This window comes from Lissotriton helveticus, chromosome 3_1, assembly GCF_964261635.1.
Source record: "Lissotriton helveticus chromosome 3_1, aLisHel1.1, whole genome shotgun sequence".
Classification (NCBI taxonomy): domain Eukaryota; kingdom Metazoa; phylum Chordata; class Amphibia; order Caudata; family Salamandridae; genus Lissotriton; species Lissotriton helveticus.
Window position 1 is genome coordinate 163878474 of NC_136061.1, and position 18982 is coordinate 163897455.

The 18982-nt window shown below is 45.4% G+C and overlaps 1 protein-coding gene across 2 annotated transcripts in view; it reads left to right on the plus strand.

Annotated features, from left to right (window-relative positions):
* RABGEF1 (RAB guanine nucleotide exchange factor 1) overlaps positions 1-18982 on the plus strand; it is a 351066-nt gene that overhangs the window by 248463 nt on the left and 83621 nt on the right. For both annotated transcript variants that reach the window (XM_078679474.1, XM_078679473.1), the window contains one exon: positions 1469-1635. In XM_078679474.1, the coding sequence (XP_078535600.1) occupies positions 1469-1635 (167 nt within the window). The remainder of the gene's footprint in view (positions 1-1468; positions 1636-18982) is intronic.

Consider the following 18982-nt stretch of genomic DNA (forward strand, 5'->3'; position numbering starts at 1 on the left):
TCGTCATCTCTCTAGGCGCTTGCAGTTGAGTTTCGTGGTCCTTAGTTCTTGTGCGTAGCACTTGGCTTGCATGGTGGATCTATGGGTCTTAGAGGGCTTGATAGGGGCGACTGTCAGCGTACGTGGTGATCCAGGCAGAGAGGTTCTTGAATGACTGTTCAAGGATGGTTGCAGGGTCGGGACAGGTGGTATGGAGGGCATCTGTCCTTTGGGTCTCTGTCACTTTGTTCCGGCTGCAGCGGAATGAGCTTGGTGGTGGTGCAAGGTGCTACTGCAATGGTAAAGTGAACGATGGTGTGGTCGTTCCAGATGAGTTCGGTGATATGACTGTACTTGACTCTGTCGCTGGCAGTGAAGGTTGGGTCAGTCTTGTGTGCGGCACTGTTTGAGGGGTCAGTAACCAATTGGGTGAGGCAGATGTTGCTCATGCTTTCGGGGAGGTGGGCAATGTTCGTGTCTTCGGAGTCGTAGTGGCGGCAAGTGAAAGGTCCGACCATTGATCGAGGAGATGTGAGGTAGGAATTGTTGTGGTATCTGAGGTTCAGGGCTCTGGGTTCTTCGGCGGAATATCTGTGGGTGGTAGAATGGCCAGGGTTCCTAGCCCTGGGTGCGGTCCAGGGGCAGACATGTTTGCCTTTATCATGCCTCTGTCCTGCCGGTGGTGTACCTACTGCACGTGGCTGCGCTGCTTCCTCCCTTTAGTAGGTCCTAAACATTAAACTGGCTAACTCACTGAGGACACAGAACAAATACAGGCAGCACGAAGCTCAGTGCAGATCACTCGCGGCAGAAACGCTGGCAGAGTCCAAGGAGATCTGCAGCGCTGGGGAGATCTGCTCTCCTCTCCACTTCACTCTACTCCACTTTGACACTCCACTCTAAGCCACTCCCTTTTACCCCACTAACCTTTAGCCACTCATGTGTAAAACATTTCTAGAACATAATGGCAAGCCAATAGCTCTTACAAATGCAAGTCCTATTCGCTTTGCCAGTGCTTGTTAAAATGCTGCACTCAGTTTCCAAAGCATGGTTTCTGTGATATAACATAGTAAAATTAGATACAATCCACTGGCTTGTAGACTGTGTTGCTTTTTAAGTTGACAAATACTTTGAAAAGGGAGTCGGGTAAGTGTAACCCCTTTTTTTAACTCTCAGTTCACATCACTTAAAAAATATATATCCTGCAACGTCAGTGCGTGGACATTTTTTGTGTGTGTTAAAAAATACGAATGTTTCCTAGTCTGACTTGTCAAACAGATAGAGTCCAAATCCAACATAATTGGCATAGCTTAAAATGTGTTAACTCTCTACACACTCCAGCTAATCAGATTGGGAATACTGCTACAACGTCCCCCCCGCAGGTTTGAATTTTGCTTGTGATCTGGAGGATTTGGCTACGAAAAGCAACACGTTTAAAACTGTTTTATATTTTTGGTAATGTTCTTATTTTTTTGGCCTTCTACAATAGAGACCCAGGAAGTAAAGACTCCAAGCCCAGCTATCAACAGGCAGCCAAGCATAGAGACTGACCGAGTGTCTAAGGACTTCATAGAATTTCTGAAGACTTACCAGAAACCTGGCCAAGAAGTTTATAAGCAGTGTAAGATCTTTTTGGAAGCGATGCATCACAAAAAGGTATGTATAGCAAAACAAAGTTCCTAGTAGGCCTATGAAAAAAGAACGTATGGAAAAATGAATAGAACTCTTCTGCTCAAAGGGCCAAGTTATATTAAACTGGATAACTTCTCGCTCAACGTTTATTCCAGGAGGAAGACAGAGTCCATATCTATGCAGTATAGATAAACTTAGTCTGAGTTTGTCTATATTGCACCCAGCTACTGACAAGTAGCAAGGGCGCCAGGGAAAAAAATATGAATTTCCATGCGTTTTAACTTTGATCTGAGGGAAACAGCTGATTATGTGTCAAATAAAACGATCACGTACTTAAAAAGTTGAGTGAAAGAATCTGTGCATTTTATACTAATGTAATGAGTGTACGAAACATACAGAAAAAAACAAAAGCTTTTAACAACGAGTTTAACAATTTTTAGCTTCAGTTCTCTGCGGAGAGGTCCAGTCTTTGGAAAATGTGTTCATTACGGTCATGCAAACCTTAGCTGGCCCGGAAATCCCTAAGGTGTCTTTTTTCGCTGAATTAATATGGGCAAGGGTGCTTGATGTTAGGAATGAGGTTAGCAAGCCTGGTATAAAGATAATTGAGTGTAAGGAAGTGAGAGACAGGCGACCTAAGACACCTCTCTCTGTTCCACTCTCCACTCCTCCTGTTTGCTTGGATGGGTGGGCGTGTCCGAGTGCCAAGTTTATACGGTTTTGGGGGAGCGTCAAGTGTATTTGTGCTCATAATATGTGAAAAATGACTCCCGTTCTAAAATAATAACAACAGAAGTGTGACGCCCAATAGAGAAATAACGGTTTAGACAGAAAGATGAGAGGCAATACAATTTAGACGTTGATACTTCAATGTTCAATAACAGTTCTTTTACTGGTTTTTCTTTATTTCTTAGATTCTTTTGACAAGTAGGTACAGCCACTGTCAAAAGAATCTAAGAACAAATCTTCTTCGTACACGAAAAGCCAGTGAAAGAAGTGTTATTGAACATTGAAGCATCAACGCCTAAATTGTATTGCCTCTCATCCTACTGTCTAAACTGTATCTTATTTGTGACCATGTGGCAGCTGGTCGTTTGAGGTGGGCAATACGTGTACCTTAATACGTATGTGACTAAACTGGATAGTGCAGTGTCTTTGAACCTTGCTGCCGTTCTCTGCTTTGAACAGAGGAATAACTGTGTTTCACAATGGGCAAAGATTCAATAAAGATATTGAGCAGTGTTTATATCCGCGTAATGCGACACCTAAGGGAAAAAATATTTGAGCTCAGTTGCCTTTTTTTAGTGACTAACATAAGCTGCAGAATAGACATGGTGGCATATACACAGTCCTGCCTGTCTGCATGAGGAGGGATGTGTCCTCCTCATTTCAGCATCAATTCATTGTATTTAATTGTTTAGGTTATACACTAAATTGAGGTTTAGCATCACACTGAGTGGACACCGAAAAGGTGTGCAAGTTTAACAATAGATAATATGTGCTGCAGTTATTCAAGCCAAGAAGTAACTTGTAAGTCTAATTAAGTCAACTTGATTTTACTCAATACCTAGCAAGGTATCCCAAGATTTCAGTGCACCTGGGGGAATTACATATGACATTTGATTTAGAAAACCTCGAGGAATTGTTGGAATCCATTTCGGACTCGTTATATATTACCCTTGACGAATGTTTTATCCATGAAATGTAACATTATTTCCTATTACTGGTGGAGAATCAATTGGTAGCTCTTATTGAGAAATTTTATTCCAAAAGTAGCAATTACTTTTTTGCTTACGGCAAAGAGATAAATCCAGTTGCCTACAATGTTCTCTCTGCAATGTTGTTTGGTTGCTATGCAGCTTTTAAGGTATTAGCTAAGGGAATGACTAATCATTATGCACTGGGCTCGTCACTGACCTGTGGACCTAAGAAAGTAGTGATCTACGCTCTAAATATGCAGCTCAGGTTTTCTTAAAGGGTGTGAACGAGGTGTCCTGTCTGCGTTCATTAGATTTAAGGCAATCCAAATGCATAAATTGGCATTGCCTTTTGACTAAAACTCCATGGAAGAGTATACATTGGATGTTGCTCAGTTTCTTGCCTGTCTTCTGTTTCCACACCTAAATTCAATTCAATGAATTGAAATAGACAGACCTCTGAGGCGGAAGCCGGAGGTGTAATTTGCTCGTTTTTTAAAAAACTTTGTGTGAAACTGTGATTATTTGTATTTTAATTCACTGCACCCACCTGAGCTAGTTGTAGACATTTCCCGCCAGCAGGCACCTACAAACAGCGGATCCTAGCGCTGGAGAAAGGGTAAACATCGGACGCCATCGCTGGTAACGCGAGGCCACGCCCACCCGTTAGGCCACGCCCACCTCTTACCCTATGTAAGCGCTGATTTGAGAGCGCGACAGAGTTGTGGACATCATCAGCCATGGTTTCAACATCAACAAGTCTACCGGAGTAGTCTTTCTGGATGTAGCCAAAGCGTTCGACCGAGTATGGCACGAGGGACTGCTTTATAAACTTATCAAGCTCCAGTTTCCCAGCTACCTGGTCATGCTACTGTCCAGCTACCTGACAAATCGGACCTTTCACGTGGCAGTGCGAGAAGAATGCTCATCGCCACGCCCAATTCTTGCTGGAGTGCCTCAGGGATCAATCCTAGGACCATTCCTCTTCAACATATTCACAAACGACATCCCCACGGACCTAAAGAAGACTGATCTTGCCCTTTACGCAGATGATGTCGCGGTCATCTCTCAATCCTTCAGCGACAAGGAAGTGGCTAAGAACCTGGAGACATCGCTCTGCAGACTCTCCGAATGGTACAGCGACTGGCAGATCACCTTGAACACGGGCAAAACCACTGCAACATTATTTACCAGGAAGCAGAACAGGAAACACCCACAGATCCTCCTCAACGGGGACGAGGTCAAATGGGAAAACAGCAGCTCCTACCTGGGGGTGACTCTGGACTCTAAACTCAGCTGGAAAAACCACATAGAGAAGACCTGCCAGAAAGCAGCATCCAAACTGGCTGCATTATACCCACTCCTGAAGACCAAGTCGATGCCCATGCAGAGCAAGGTGCGAGTAGTCACTGCAATAATTCGACCAACTATGACATACGCTTCACCAGTTTGGAGTGGCTGCCGCCCACAGCTTCGGATGGACCTACAGAAAGTACAGAACAAGGCCTTACGGATTGCAGCAGGTGCACCTATGTTCACACGAACAGCAGACCTCCACAGAGACTTAGGGATTGAGATGCTGGACGACCATCTCCTCAAACTCAACAGGAAATTCTACACAGGATTAGATCAAAAAGAAAACCCACTGATCAGGAAACTCGCAGACATCTCTACGAACCCATTTGACCGCTACCCGCGTCCCATTGAAGCGCTAACCTTGCGAAACTGAAACAGAAACGCAGCATCCAAAAACTCAGCACTGCTTGAAGGCAAACGCCGGCAGGTACACAAAACCCACCGCTGCCAGATGGCATGATAGCCTCGGCAAGCAACCAAAACTCAACACTATCAGAAGGAACTTGATGGACAAAGACAAGACCCCCTGAGGAAACATGCTGACAATTCTGCATACTCAATCGACCGCTACCCGCGGCCCATCACTGAGATGACCATGTGATGCAACCTCAACTGTGACAAAGCGTCACACATCAATAAGACAATCTAAACAGCGACTAAAAAATTCAAAACGATTGTGGAGTAATGAGGCTACTGCCTCGGTATCCAAAAACTCACCACTGTCAGAAGGAATCTGACAGACGAAAACAAGACAGCAGACGCGACACATTGAAATAGACAGACCTCTGAGGCGGAAGCCGGAGGTGTAATTTGCTCGTTTTTTAAAAAACTTTGTGTGAAACTGTGATTATTTGTATTTTAATTCACTGCACCCACCTGAGCTAGTTGTAGACATTTCCCGCCAGCAGGCACCTACAAACAGCGGATCCTAGCGCTGGAGAAAGGGTAAACATCGGACGCCATCGCTGGTAACGCGAGGCCACGCCCACCCGTTAGGCCACGCCCACCTCTTACCCTATGTAAGCGCTGATTTGAGAGCGCGACACATTGAAATAGACAGACCTCTGAGGCGGAAGCCGGAGGTGTAATTTGCTAGTTTTTTAAAAAACTTTGTGTGAAACTGTGATTATTTGTATTTTAATTCACTGCACCCACCTGAGCTAGTTGTAGACATTTCCCGCCAGCAGGCACCTACAAACAGCGGATCCTAGCGCTGGAGAAAGGGTAAACATCGGACGCCATCGCTGGTAACGCGAGGCCACGCCCACCGTTAGGCCACGCCCACCTCTTACCCTATGTAAGCGCTGATTTGAGAGCGCGACACATTGAAATAGACAGACCTCTGAGGCGGAAGCCGGAGGTGTAATTTGCTCGTTTTTTAAAAAACTTTGTGTGAAACTGTGATTATTTGTATTTTAATTCACTGCACCCACCTGAGCTAGTTGTAGACATTTCCCGCCAGCAGGCACCTACAAACAGCGGATCCTAGCGCTGGAGAAAGGGTAAAGATCGGACGCCATCGCTGGTAACGCGAGTCCACGCCCACCCGTTAGGCCACGCCCACCTCTCACCCTATGTAAGCGCTGATTTGAGAGCGCGACACATTGAAATAGACAGACCTCTGAGGCGGAAGCCGGATGTGTAATTTGCTCGTTTTTTAAAAAACTTTGTGTGAAACTGTGATTATTTGTATTTTAATTCACTGCACCCACCTGAGCTAGTTGTAGACATTTCCCGCCAGCAGGCACCTACAAACAGCGGATCCTAGCGCTGGAGAAAGGGTAAAGATCGGACGCCATCGCTGGTAACGCGAGGCCACGCCCACCCGTTAGGCCACGCCCACCTCTTACCCTATGTAAGCGCTGATTTGAGAGCGCGACACATTGAAATAGACAGACCTCTGAGGCGGAAGCCGGAGGTGTAATTTGCTCGTTTTTTAAAAAACTTTGTGTGAAACTGTGATTATTTGTATTTTAATTCACTGCACCCACCTGAGCTAGTTGTAGACATTTCCCGCCAGCAGGCACCTACAAACAGCGGATCCTAGCGCTGGAGAAAGGGTAAAGATCGGACGCCATCGCTGGTAACGCGAGGCCACGCCCATCCGTTAGGCCACGCCCACCTCTTACCCTATGTAAGCGCTGATTTGAGAGCGCGACACATTGAAATAGACAGACCTCTGAGGCGGAAGCCGGAGGTGTAATTTGCTCGTTTTTTAAAAAACTTTGTGTGAAACTGTGATTATTTGTATTTTAATTCACTGCACCCACCTGAGCTAGTTGTAGACATTTCCCGCCAGCAGGCACCTACAAACAGCGGATCCTAGCGCTGGAGAAAGGGTAAAGATCGGACGCCATCGCTGGTAACGCGAGGCCACGCCCATCCGTTAGGCCACGCCCACCTCTTACCCTATGTAAGCGCTGATTTGAGAGCGCGACACATTGAAATAGACAGACCTCTGAGGCGGAAGCCGGAGGTGTAATTTGCTCGTTTTTTAAAAAACTTTGTGTGAAACTGTGATTATTTGTATTTTAATTCACTGCACCCACCTGAGCTAGTTGTAGACATTTCCCGCCAGCAGGCACCTACAAACAGCGGATCCTAGCGCTGGAGAAAGGGTAAAGATCGGACGCCATCGCTGGTAACGCGAGGCCACGCCCATCCGTTAGGCCACGCCCACCTCTTACCCTATGTAAGCGCTGATTTGAGAGCGCGACACATTGAAATAGACAGACCTCTGAGGCGGAAGCCGGAGGTGTAATTTGCTCGTTTTTTTAAAAACTTTGTGTGAAACTGTGATTATTTGTATTTTAATTCACTGCACCCACCTGAGCTAGTTGTAGACATTTCCCGCCAGCAGGCACCTACAAACAGCGGATCCTAGCGCTGGAGAAAGGGTAAACATCGGACGCCATCGCTGGTAACGCGAGGCCACGCCCACCCGTTAGGCCACGCCCACCTCTTCTTTCTATAAATGTGCGTCCCACGCAAGCGCAGCGGACGAGCGCAGCGGGAGCGCCGTTTGCGCGCCGAAGGCGCGCCTAAGGCAAGCCCGCCTGCGCCCGTCCGCGGCCGGACGGGGCGCGGGGCCACGGACTCTGTCACCTGCAAGTCCCAAGAGAGGCGGTATGATAGACAGGTATTGCTGGATCTATGCCCTAATACTGCACTCCCTTGTAAACACTCTATGGAGGCTATATCGTTACATGGATGCAATATGTGTCCCTTCACTCCTGATAATAATTGCCTCACCACTTCTAACACGAAAGGGATGCTAAAAGCGGCATTATTGAATTGTAGATCCCTTAGGAAACATTGTACTCACATCTATCATCTCCTTGAGGATGAAGAACTCAATATCTTGTTTCTCACTGAGACCTGGTTAGATGAGCATTCTGACCCTCTCATAATTGAGGCCATGCCACCTGGATACTCCCTCTCCAGACTCGATAGGAAGGATGGTAGAGGTGGGGGTATCGCTATAGCAACTAGGGCACCTTTAGAATGCTCCCTATCTCCTCTCTCGATAGATCATAGTGAAGCAGGCTCCTTCACCATCTTAATAGGGCCGAAATACTCCCTCTCGGGTATCCTTGTATACCGACCCCCAGAAAGACTCTATGACTTTACATCTAGCCTTATGGAGGCTGCAACTCACCTAGCACTGAGAAAATCCAGATTGCTAGTGCTGGGAGACATGAATGTCCACTTTGACAACCCTCTTGATTATGAGGCCTCTAACATAAAGTCTGATTTGCTCTCTTTACAGCTAGAGCTTAAAAACCAGGACCCAACTCATCAACTAGAACATTTGTTGGACCCCATCTTTGGGAACTGGACTGGAGTACTTCCTCTGACCCCTCTACCGGTACCCTGGTCTGACCATTCTGTGATTCCGATGCAAATACAGATCCCTGCTACCGAACTCAGTTCTGATACTGCTTATCGCTATCAATGTAGAAAATGGAAAAATTTCTCCCTTGACTCCTTTATTAAGAAATTTGATAGCGCTGGACCTCCTGGAGGGTCTAATTGTGAAACAGCTTATAGTCAGCTACAAAAATGCATCACAACTGCTTTAGATAGCACTGCCCCAATTCGTACGCTGACTAACACCAAGAGAGCCAATAAAGCTAATCCGTGGTTCACTCAAGAACTACGTCTAGCCAAATCCGCTTGTAAAAAACTTGAGCGGACATGGCGTATCAATTTTTGCCCTAAAACTAAAACTCTTTACAAAAAAGCGCCAAAAAACTATGATAGAATGATCCGAGCCTCCAAAGCATCCCATTATAACATTCGCATTATGGAAGCAGAGAATTCCTCGAAGGAGCTTTTTAAGATCTTTAAGGAAATCTCTGTAACCACCTCTAACAATATTTCCCTTTATGATTCAGTTGATACTTGCAATAAGATCGCTAAGTACTTTTCCGGCAAGATCACTGACATCTATGGCAATTTTTCGGGCAACATAAAACCAGGACACGACTTTGCTGAGAGTGAAGATGCCGCTCCCACAGATTTATGCCTGCGTAATTTCACGGTCCCTTCCCTGGAAATTTTTGTAAAAATCTGCCAAAGTATTAAATCTGGTTCCCCTCGGGATCCGGCTCCTCCCAAAATAATAGCTGCTAGTCTGGCTGTTTTGGAGCCCCACCTTAGGTACGTGCTACAAATTTCTTATTCTACAGCCTGTCTGCCTGAAGACTGGAAGAAAGCAATCGTACTACCTATAAAGAAAAAGCCCAATGTGAGTCAAGATACCCTAGAGAATTTAAGACCTATAGCTCTGCTACCTTACCTAGCTAAGGTCGCAGAGAAAATAGCAAATATTCAACTCATGGCCTATCTCGAATCCCAAAATGCGTTACACAGCTCTCAGTCTGGTTTTAGATCAGGCTATTCAACAGAGACAGCGCTCCTGAGAGCGACGGAAACTTTACGCGAAGGCGCAGATGAGGGTACCATGGCACTCATTATGCTGGACCTCAGTGCTGCGTTTGACACTGTAGCACACTTCATCTTGCTACAGTGTCTAAACAAAGCGGGGGTCACCGGGAAGGCATTGGGCTGGCTGAAAGCTTTCCTAACCAACCGAAGCTTCCAGGTTCAGAGAGGCAATTTTCTCTCGGACAGCATAGCGTTAGAACAGAGGGTACCTCAGGGCTCTGCCCTGAGTCCCACCCTGTTCAACCTGTATATGGCCCCACTGGCAGGGGTGGTCCAATCGTACGGCGTAGAGCTAGTCTCTTACGCCGACGATACTCAACTGCTGATATCCCTGTCCCAAGCTCCCTCCTTGGCTGCTGACAATTTTAAAACATGTATGAGCAATCTTGCAGATCGGATGACCCAACATTGCCTCAAGCTTAACGGCTCGAAGACTGAGGTGTTGATAATTGGAGGCAAGGACACTAGCTGGACCAAGGAGTGGTGGCCATCCTGTCTGGGGTCTCTACCTACTCCCGGCAGAGAAGCTAAGAACTTAGGTGTCTGGGTGGATACTAAACTCTCCTTTGACAGCCATGTGAATAAAATTGTAGGGAAGTGCTTTGGGGTCATGAAAACTCTCAACCGCACCCTGGACCTTCTCCCTTTGGAGGCCAGGCGTACCTTGACTCAGGCCCTAGTTACCTCTCGCATGGACTATGGCAGTGTACTTCTTCTTGGTACTTCGGAAAAGAACATCAGGAGACTGCAGGTGCTACAAAACTCGGCAGCACGGCTAGTATTGAGACTACCCAGAAGAGTTGCTTCTAAACCCACCTTGGCAACCCTTCACTGGCTGCCCATTAGGAAGAGAATTCTTTTTAAAGCCCTACTTTTATGCTTTAGAATTATCTCTCACAGTGCACCGTCCTACTTGTCTGACCTAGCTGTCCCATACGAGCCTAACAGAACACTTCGCTCAATGGGAAAGGGCCTCCTCGTGATCCCCCATATAAAAAAATCTAGAATGGGAGGTCGGTCTTTCCGTTCCCTGGCAGCAACCAAATGGAACACCCTTCCCATCAATATTAGGCTAGCAAAAAACGAAGCCACTTTCAGGAAACTTCTAAAAACGCACCTATTTGCCCTTTAGGCTCTTCCCCTCCTCTGATCTCTGACTCTATTCCTCAGCGCGGGGATATGCCGGGAGGCGTCACCATGCGCTCTACAAACCCCTTTATTATTATTATTATTATGACAAGGGAGAATAAATGGCTTGAAATCGAATGCCACCAAGCAAAGAAAACTCTTAAGCACAATTAAAGACTCCTAAGACAAAGGAAGAATCAGACAAACCTATATGTGAAACCTATATGTGAAATTACTGAAATTCAGTGTGCAGACTCGGCCACCCACTCAAATGTGAGGAAGACCATTCTTTCATTGAATTGTACTTGGGAAGCATGTCCAGACAATCTCCCTTGGTGTGTCCTTGGATAAAACCCGGATTGGTGGGTAATCCATAATAGTGACTAAGGCCCTTATAAAGCGGATATTAAAGAAACACAGTTTGTTATTGTTTAATTTCATTATTGCCCTCTTTGGCCAGAGTTTTTGATTTTCTTATTTTGGCATGCCTCCATGAATATTCTGCCTCTTTGCAACTGGCTCCAGTCGCGCAACTAGGCTTTCAACATGTTTGTTCTATGGTGGAACAATGTGTTCTTTGAGAAGTCGCCAGGCAACCAACAAGGCAGCTGGGTGTGTTGTATATCAGCTTCATGGACTTCCTGGTTCCTTTTGATTCAGTTAAAGGAAACAAACACAGGGATAGGTCAACTGCCTTGAACATTCCTTCAGGTTCACTAGCAAATATACAGCATGTGTATTCAAATAACTAGGCCCAGGCTGTTATTTCGAGCAAGGGAAGACTTTCTTGAATGATCCTGATCAACGGTGGGTTGTATTTTAGCTCCATCAATTTTTGTGCCTATTCATTTAATTTTTTTGCTTTTAGTTTAGTAAATATATAACATGCACTAAGCTCATAGGCGTTAGTGCACTTTACATGAGCACCACATAACATTACACAAGGTCAGAGTCATTTTTTTAGGGATAGTTAGATTAAGTGATATGCCCAGAATCATGGGATGTTGAACCGACGCCAGAACTCAAACCTGGTTCTCCAGAGTCTGCTGCTCCTTCCATTAGGACACATCTCCTCCCACAAATTCTTGGTGAATTTCCATGGGTGCTTGGTGTCCGTAACTCACTCTTACCTACGTTTGGTAATGAGCATGTTGGGGACTTAGATGGATTTAACCGTCTACAGGAATTGCAAAATATACATCTGCGGGATGAAATCTTAAATGGAGAACTGTCTGAATCTGGCATGAGGTACTAAGTGATTGAAGTGCTAAGGGATTCAGTATTTGCTCGCTGGTTTTTAAGTACACAATCCTACATCTGCTTCTAGACTTCCTTTTATTGTCTAGTGAGTTATATTTCCATCCTGTATTCATTAAGTACGATTTATATTCGAGGAATACTGCAATTACATTAATGTTCAAGATTTTCTAAATATTGCTGGAGATCACGGTAAATTGTAATAAAAACTTGATCATGTATGCTTTATTGAAACAGTACATTTTATGAACTATGAGCTTTAATTTTTGAGTATGGTTAAGAGTACATGGTTTGAGCAGTGGCTAAAACCAGCAAATGAAATGACCACCACTGCAGACATTACTACACAGTTCTAACCTGGAGCTTTTCAGAAAAGCTCAATTTTCTTAACATGCAATGATCGTCTTCGCTTTGAAATAACTACAGGATGTTTATTTAAAAGTGGTGCTCCTGCCACTTTGACTCAAGCTTCTCTGTCTACATTTTGCTTATAAAAACTCGGGGGCACAATGCTGAAGTGCTACTGAATAAGAGAACTTGGCTGGCTGTTCCTGTAAAATACGCTTTGGCGGTAGGCCAGATCCTTGCCTAAATGTGTATATTTTCCTAGATATAAAGTCTTAAATTTGATTGATTCTCTTGATGACCATGTGCCAGTTGAGATTGCTGCTACTGCGTTAATTTGAAACATTTTGTCTCAATGTAGAGTAAACTAACACCCCCAAAATAAAGAAATTTTACTAATCCAGCCTTGCCACATCGACAGCCCTCAGCAGTGACGCATTTTTTCAAGTCTTAACTAGTATGGACTATATCTGGCTTTTTGTTTCTCGCTGCTATGATCCCTTTACTGCGTGCTGTCAAGTGGGAGCAGCACAAAATTACCATTTAGTTTGGTACTTCTGCTGGTTTTCTTTGCAACAGAAATATCTTAAAGGTAATTGTGGATCGGGTACCCTACCTAATCCATTAAGCCACCTCTCCTCTTCCTACCTTGTGCCCTGCTCCCCACCCTTCTTCCGTACTATACACTACATCTCTGAAATAAGTTAATTTAAATCTTTGTCTAGACAGTGGACCTGTAACTTGATTATCCTAGACATATTTTCTAAGTAAGTGACATTGCCAATGGGAAGTTTTTTTCCGGATTCACTGCAATCCACAATTGACTGTAACACTGTAAGGAGAGTGAAATGCCTAAAATGAATGATATTTAATTCTACAGTGATGCACTTGTTACCAGTGTGTCTGTGTGTAGACATGCTATTGATTGGATGGGACGGGAGAGAAAGAAGGGAGGTGTGTGTTGTGTTGTGACCTGACAATATTTTACTACAGTATGTTGCTCCATGGAGACTCTTAACAAGAGACTTATGACTGAAGAGCTGCAGTTGGCAATATTGGTTGGTCAAGACCGATGTTGCCCCAAACCTAAGCATATTTGTTATGTTCATTCAATACTGGTTTTTCTTGCTAAATAAAGTAAATCATCTTTACCCTGTCGGCTCCAGCTTTTAATTTATAACAATATTTGATTATATTAATAGTATTTGTAGAAGTTGATGGTTTTATACTCGTATAGGACACAGTTTTAGAAGGATCATAACTTGCAGCTTGATTTGCAACCAGTTGAGAGTTCTGTTAAGGTTTCATAGAACAGTATCACTACGGATGCACCATGTTTGCTAACAAAAACGTTGCTAAGTTTTTTGGCAAACTAACGAACCCAAATCTTTTAGTGTGGTTTAGGCTTTCAGGCACTGAAGAAATTACACAGCAAATGATTATGCTTACGTAGAACTCGTGCATTCCCATTTAGTGAGTGTGAAATTCAGAATAGTGATGAAATCTTCACCAGGTGAGATCAAAGACAAGCATTTGCAATGCAATAGGTCTCTCATTTGTGAAAGTTTGAGCTATTGGCATTGTAAATGACAATGCCTTTTATTTATGCGTTTGAAAACCTGCAAGCTGTGCGTAAACAAGCACTTTGTACTTATAGTCTATGCTTATGAGAAGCTAGGCTGGCAGGATCTTTTACTGCCACCCTTGCTTTTCGTAAGCAAGGACTATATGTTCAAAGTGCGTGTTTATGCACTGATTGCAGGTTTTAAAAACAAATTAATAAAAGACATTTTCATTTACAATGCCAATAGCTCCAACTCTCACAAATGCGAGACCTATTGCATTGCAAATGCTTGTTTATACTGTTTCCACCATGCATTGCATTCCCTTTCCTTTCCTTTCAAATTCCTTTTTCCTTCATCTCTATTCAATGTACCTAAAATATGGATGCTCTGCCGGTTCATATCAGTCAGGCAGTATTAGTCTCCGCCTTCAAGGGATGCCTCAAGCAGCACTTTCTTAGAGACCATATATAATCTTCATCCATTGCCTGAATCCGAGCCAAAGCAGAATATTTCTCTCATCTCTTCTTGCCATTCGGGTAATTATGCTAATATTGTAAATTGCATTTTTCCAGGGAAAGCTTCCCTCCATCCTGTGCCTAGGATCATTCACTTGTGTCTGGTGGTTCAGAGGCTTAAGGCGTCCACACTAGAAAATGTGTTCAACTTCATGGTTACAGGTTCGATTTCTCAGTATGTACACTTTCATCCTTCTGAGGTTGATAAAATGAGTACCATTGACAGTGCTTAATTTGAGCCGGTTGAACCGGCACTTAATTGTCAACACCAACTACTTATTGCAGGCTGAAACATGGTACCACTGTTTGTCTAATTTGGAGATCGGAACAACAACAGTTGTTTATTACTTTTAATATACATGAATAATGCCCATTTCCCAAGATATTCCTATAACGTTTGGTGTCTGGAATAGTCTGAATTGTCACACTTGTAGGTGTGTGATGGTTAGTAGTGGTGTTGGTACTGTAATTGGTGACGTTGGTAGGGGCAACGGGTGGTGCAAGCCGCAGTGGCCCCCTGAGGAGGGCCCTAGTACTTCTATTTTTTTATTTTATTTTTTTACGAATTAAGCACTGAAGTTGGGTAACAATAAACGACTATTGTCTATCGACAACACCAAACGACTCCAAGTGGGTCAACTTGCGCTCTACTCATGTTATATACAACAACAACAAAATCTTAACTACTGTCTTCATTCACCAGATTTCTCTCAGAGCGTTCCTCTACGCCTTCTCCGATTGTCTTTATTCCTGGTACCCCCATAATTCTCTTTCTCCCGTTCTGTACGCAGTTTTGTCTGTTTTTATTTCTTTTTTCCTCTGTCTAACCCCCCATTTGTTTAGTCAGTCCTTTTTATCGCTTTGTTATCTTCCCTCTCTCCTTGTTCTTTTACATCCTGCCCTCTGTCTCTTTTGGCCCTCTCCTGTCCTCCCCCTTTGCCCCCTCTCTCGTGCTCGTTTCACCCTGTCCCCTTCGCTTTTCATGGCGGCTCCTCAGCATGCACAGCAAACCTCCACAGCGCCGCTGAGCTAATAAACATTTTTCTCTGGTGACAGGCTAAACTGTGCATTGCTTATTGCTCATATCTGTCAGTGTGCCGCTGCGCACTCGAGGAATGAATGAATGAATGTGCACTGCCATGCCGCCGTCCAGGGGTCGCTGTCAGCAGCGGGGTCCATTAGAAGAGGGTTTTTAGGTCTCGCTGGTGTTGGCAGCGCAAAGCACTGCATCCAGCGAAAGACCTTATGTTGTGCACTTGCCGGGAATGTTGGACAGGGGAAGGGTACGCGCTTTCCCTCAGCGATTTCATCTCGTGGGCACACACGCCCAGACCGGCGCCGTGCACATCTCCTGTTCAACATTCACCGCAAGTCAGCCTCTCGCCTCTCTCAATCGCGCGCTCACACACAGCCACACTCATGCGTGCACACACACACACAAACACGCACACACGCAGGCGCACAAGCAGACGCACACACACACACACACTGCATACACACACGCGCACACGCACACACACAGCCACCCCCCACACACCCACCCCCCACACACCCACTCACCTGGCTCTTTTGTCACGACTCCCCTGGTATCTCCGCCGTATCACCTGGCACATGCGCGGGGCTTCCCTCACTCATGGGAGCCCCACACTTGTTGTACAATAGCTAAGAAATTTAGCCGTGCACGTATCCCAGACCCCAAACTCCAGTCTCAGCAAGACCCCCATTCTATGTACTCATGGGTCATTGATGGCCGTGCTCCAAGGTTCGCAGACACCGAAACTCCGCTCCCTCGTACTCTCCTGACCTCACTGATTGCCGCCGGACCGACCGAGCGCCGTTTACTGACAAACGGTTTCACTCCGCCCTCGAGACCCTACACCCTATTGGTTAACTAGACACCACGTGATTCGTGCTTGTTTTATGTTGAGTCTACCGCTGCAAAAAGTATGGGGAAAACACTCGCTGCACAGTTCTATGAAAAAGTATTGCATCTGAATGGTCATTTAGTAGTAAAATGTTCTGTGAAAGTCGTTCACAAACTGGGCTGCAGGAATGTTAAAATCGGCCCTGTCCCTGTTCGTGTGCGCTGGTTACCGCACTCCACCGCTAAAATCGGCCCTGTCCCTATTAGTGTCCGCTGGTTACCGCACTCCACCGCTAAAATCGGCCCTGTCCCTATTAGTGTCAGCTGGTTACCGCACTCCACCGCACTCTGCCAATCATCTTTGACCTCAGGGTTTTGCCTCTCAGAATTGCTCAAAAATGGGACTCGGGCCCAATAAAAATGAGCTGCCCTGATGAAGCGAAAATAGACTGAACTAACGTGCCATAAAATGAAAGGTCAGCGCCAATGTGTCTCAATAGAATGTCGCGAATCGGGTGCACCCTGTGAATGCAGCCGGCCTGTGCAGCGCCTATTGCAATGGCGATGCCAGCAACCCGTGAGGGCGCACTATGCGGGCACAGGTCGGCCTGCCAGGGACAGGGCTTTGAAGTCCTTTCAGGTTGTGCAGGGGCACTGTGAACTACTGTGGATGGTTTGTGGGTGGAGCCTGTCATGTTTGTGTGTCTACACAAGAAAATGCTGTCTGTGTGGGACGATTTAAAGGCGAGGGAGTCTGATGGAGTGAGTTGTGATGTCACCTGTGTGTGCATTATGTCACGGCTTTTAGTGAAGCGCGCTTCTTGCCAATTGTATGGTTTCGTAGCACTTTCTGAGACTTCATGCACCTTCTGTGAATAATAAGGGTCCTGCAGGCCTAAAGCGCAGCTAAGATAAAATAGGCTGAATGCTTCCAGGTTGAGTAGCAAAAAAATAACAACCATAAAAACAGCCATAATGGTGAAGCAGTGCGCCGCTTAGATTAGGACTTGGCACCACTGCACCTGCCGCACTATTGATAGCCTTGCCACTGCACACTCTCTCCTAACGCTTATCTTTGTAGCACGGGCGCCAAATGCATTTAGAATGCAATAGGTCTTACATTTGCGAAAGTTTAAGCTATTGGCGTTGTAAATGACAATGCCTTTTATTTTTGTTTGAAAAACAAGCCATAAATAAAAGGCATTGTCATTTACAATGCCAATAGCGCAAACTCTCGTAAATGCGAGACCTATTGCATTGCAAATGCATGTTGTTTATCAGAGCTCTCTGCCCTGAGGACTAAATGCTGCCTCCTGACACTTTATATAGCACGATGTAGACGTTATTAAACGCGGTACTCAGCCTTGTGAGTCTGCTGTGAAAAGGGTGCGTTTCAAGGCACCTCATGGTAGGCCCCTTGGTGTGGAGGGCTCCGGCTCACAGGAGTAACGGAAGTGAGGTCACCTGTCTTTTTAACCCTGATGACGTCACAGGATCGAACGCTTGCATCATTTGCCCCTCAGCAGCTGCCTTCTTGCTCCTCAATGAGAAGGACGAGCTAGGTTTCACTTCCGGTTCTCCTTCTGGCCCTAGGACCATATAGACCAGGGTATCACTGCGGTGCCAAAGGGGCAGTAAAAAGGGTACCATCTGCTGCCTCTACATGGCGTCCATGGTCATGTTCAAGGGACACACACCCAGGACTCTAGAGAAGAGATTTTGTGACGGCAGGGGAAGAAAAAACGGTGGACCCTGTCTATTGGGGTGTTGTAATGAATACCTGTAAGGTGTATTTCAGGATCTTGACTTCCGTTATGAAATATATGGCGTGGTGTCCAAGGTTCCTCAGGTACAGTTCTGACTCCTTGGAACACTGTCTTGGAGTCTTGTAAGAGGCTAGCTCACGCTTCGTAAAATGTTTTTCATACTTAATTTAATACTAAAATATACAAAAAGCGAGTTCCTGATTCACGAAATCGAGGTCTCAAGCTACTCCACACATTGCACTTAGAACTATGGAAAATCTGCAGGGAGTTTGGAATTTCCACAGTTAGTAGTAGAGTAAAAGATTACCAAAACAAGCGTTTGCCAGGTCAATAGATCTTACTGTGCTAATTCAGACCTATTAACTTTGGCAGTGTATTTTTTGCCAACGCTGTTCAGAAAAAGAAAACAAAGCTTACACGTGGTAAAGAAATAAACTTATTTGAACTTTGAAGAGATTTTATCATATTTTATGTGATATTTGTTGCTTGATTTACATAGGAAAAATGCCCCGGGTTCAGCTTGTGCACTGGCTTTAAGATCCGAGCCAGACCCTTGGCTCTGCTCTCCCTGTTAATTTAGTGGCTCGTCCGCCTCTACCACCTTGCTCGCTTGTCTAATTTGTTAACTCGCCCACTTCTACCACCAGGACGCCGCTAGCGGTCTCACCCGGACCTATCCCCTCTATAGTGACCTAAGTGCCCCTGCCCCCTCAACGCAGCCTGCCCCTAAGAGCCCACCCAGGGACCTCCGTCCCCAATCAACACCCGATAATCTCAGGTGAGCAAACTCCGTCACTGCACTACCGTGAACAAATCCCCAACTAATCTCGGTGAACGCATTCTGCAGGCGCCATCCCCTCGCGACTTGTGTGACTTCACTTCCGGGAACCCTCCTCCAGGTTAACTAAATAGAGATCATTCATCCGTG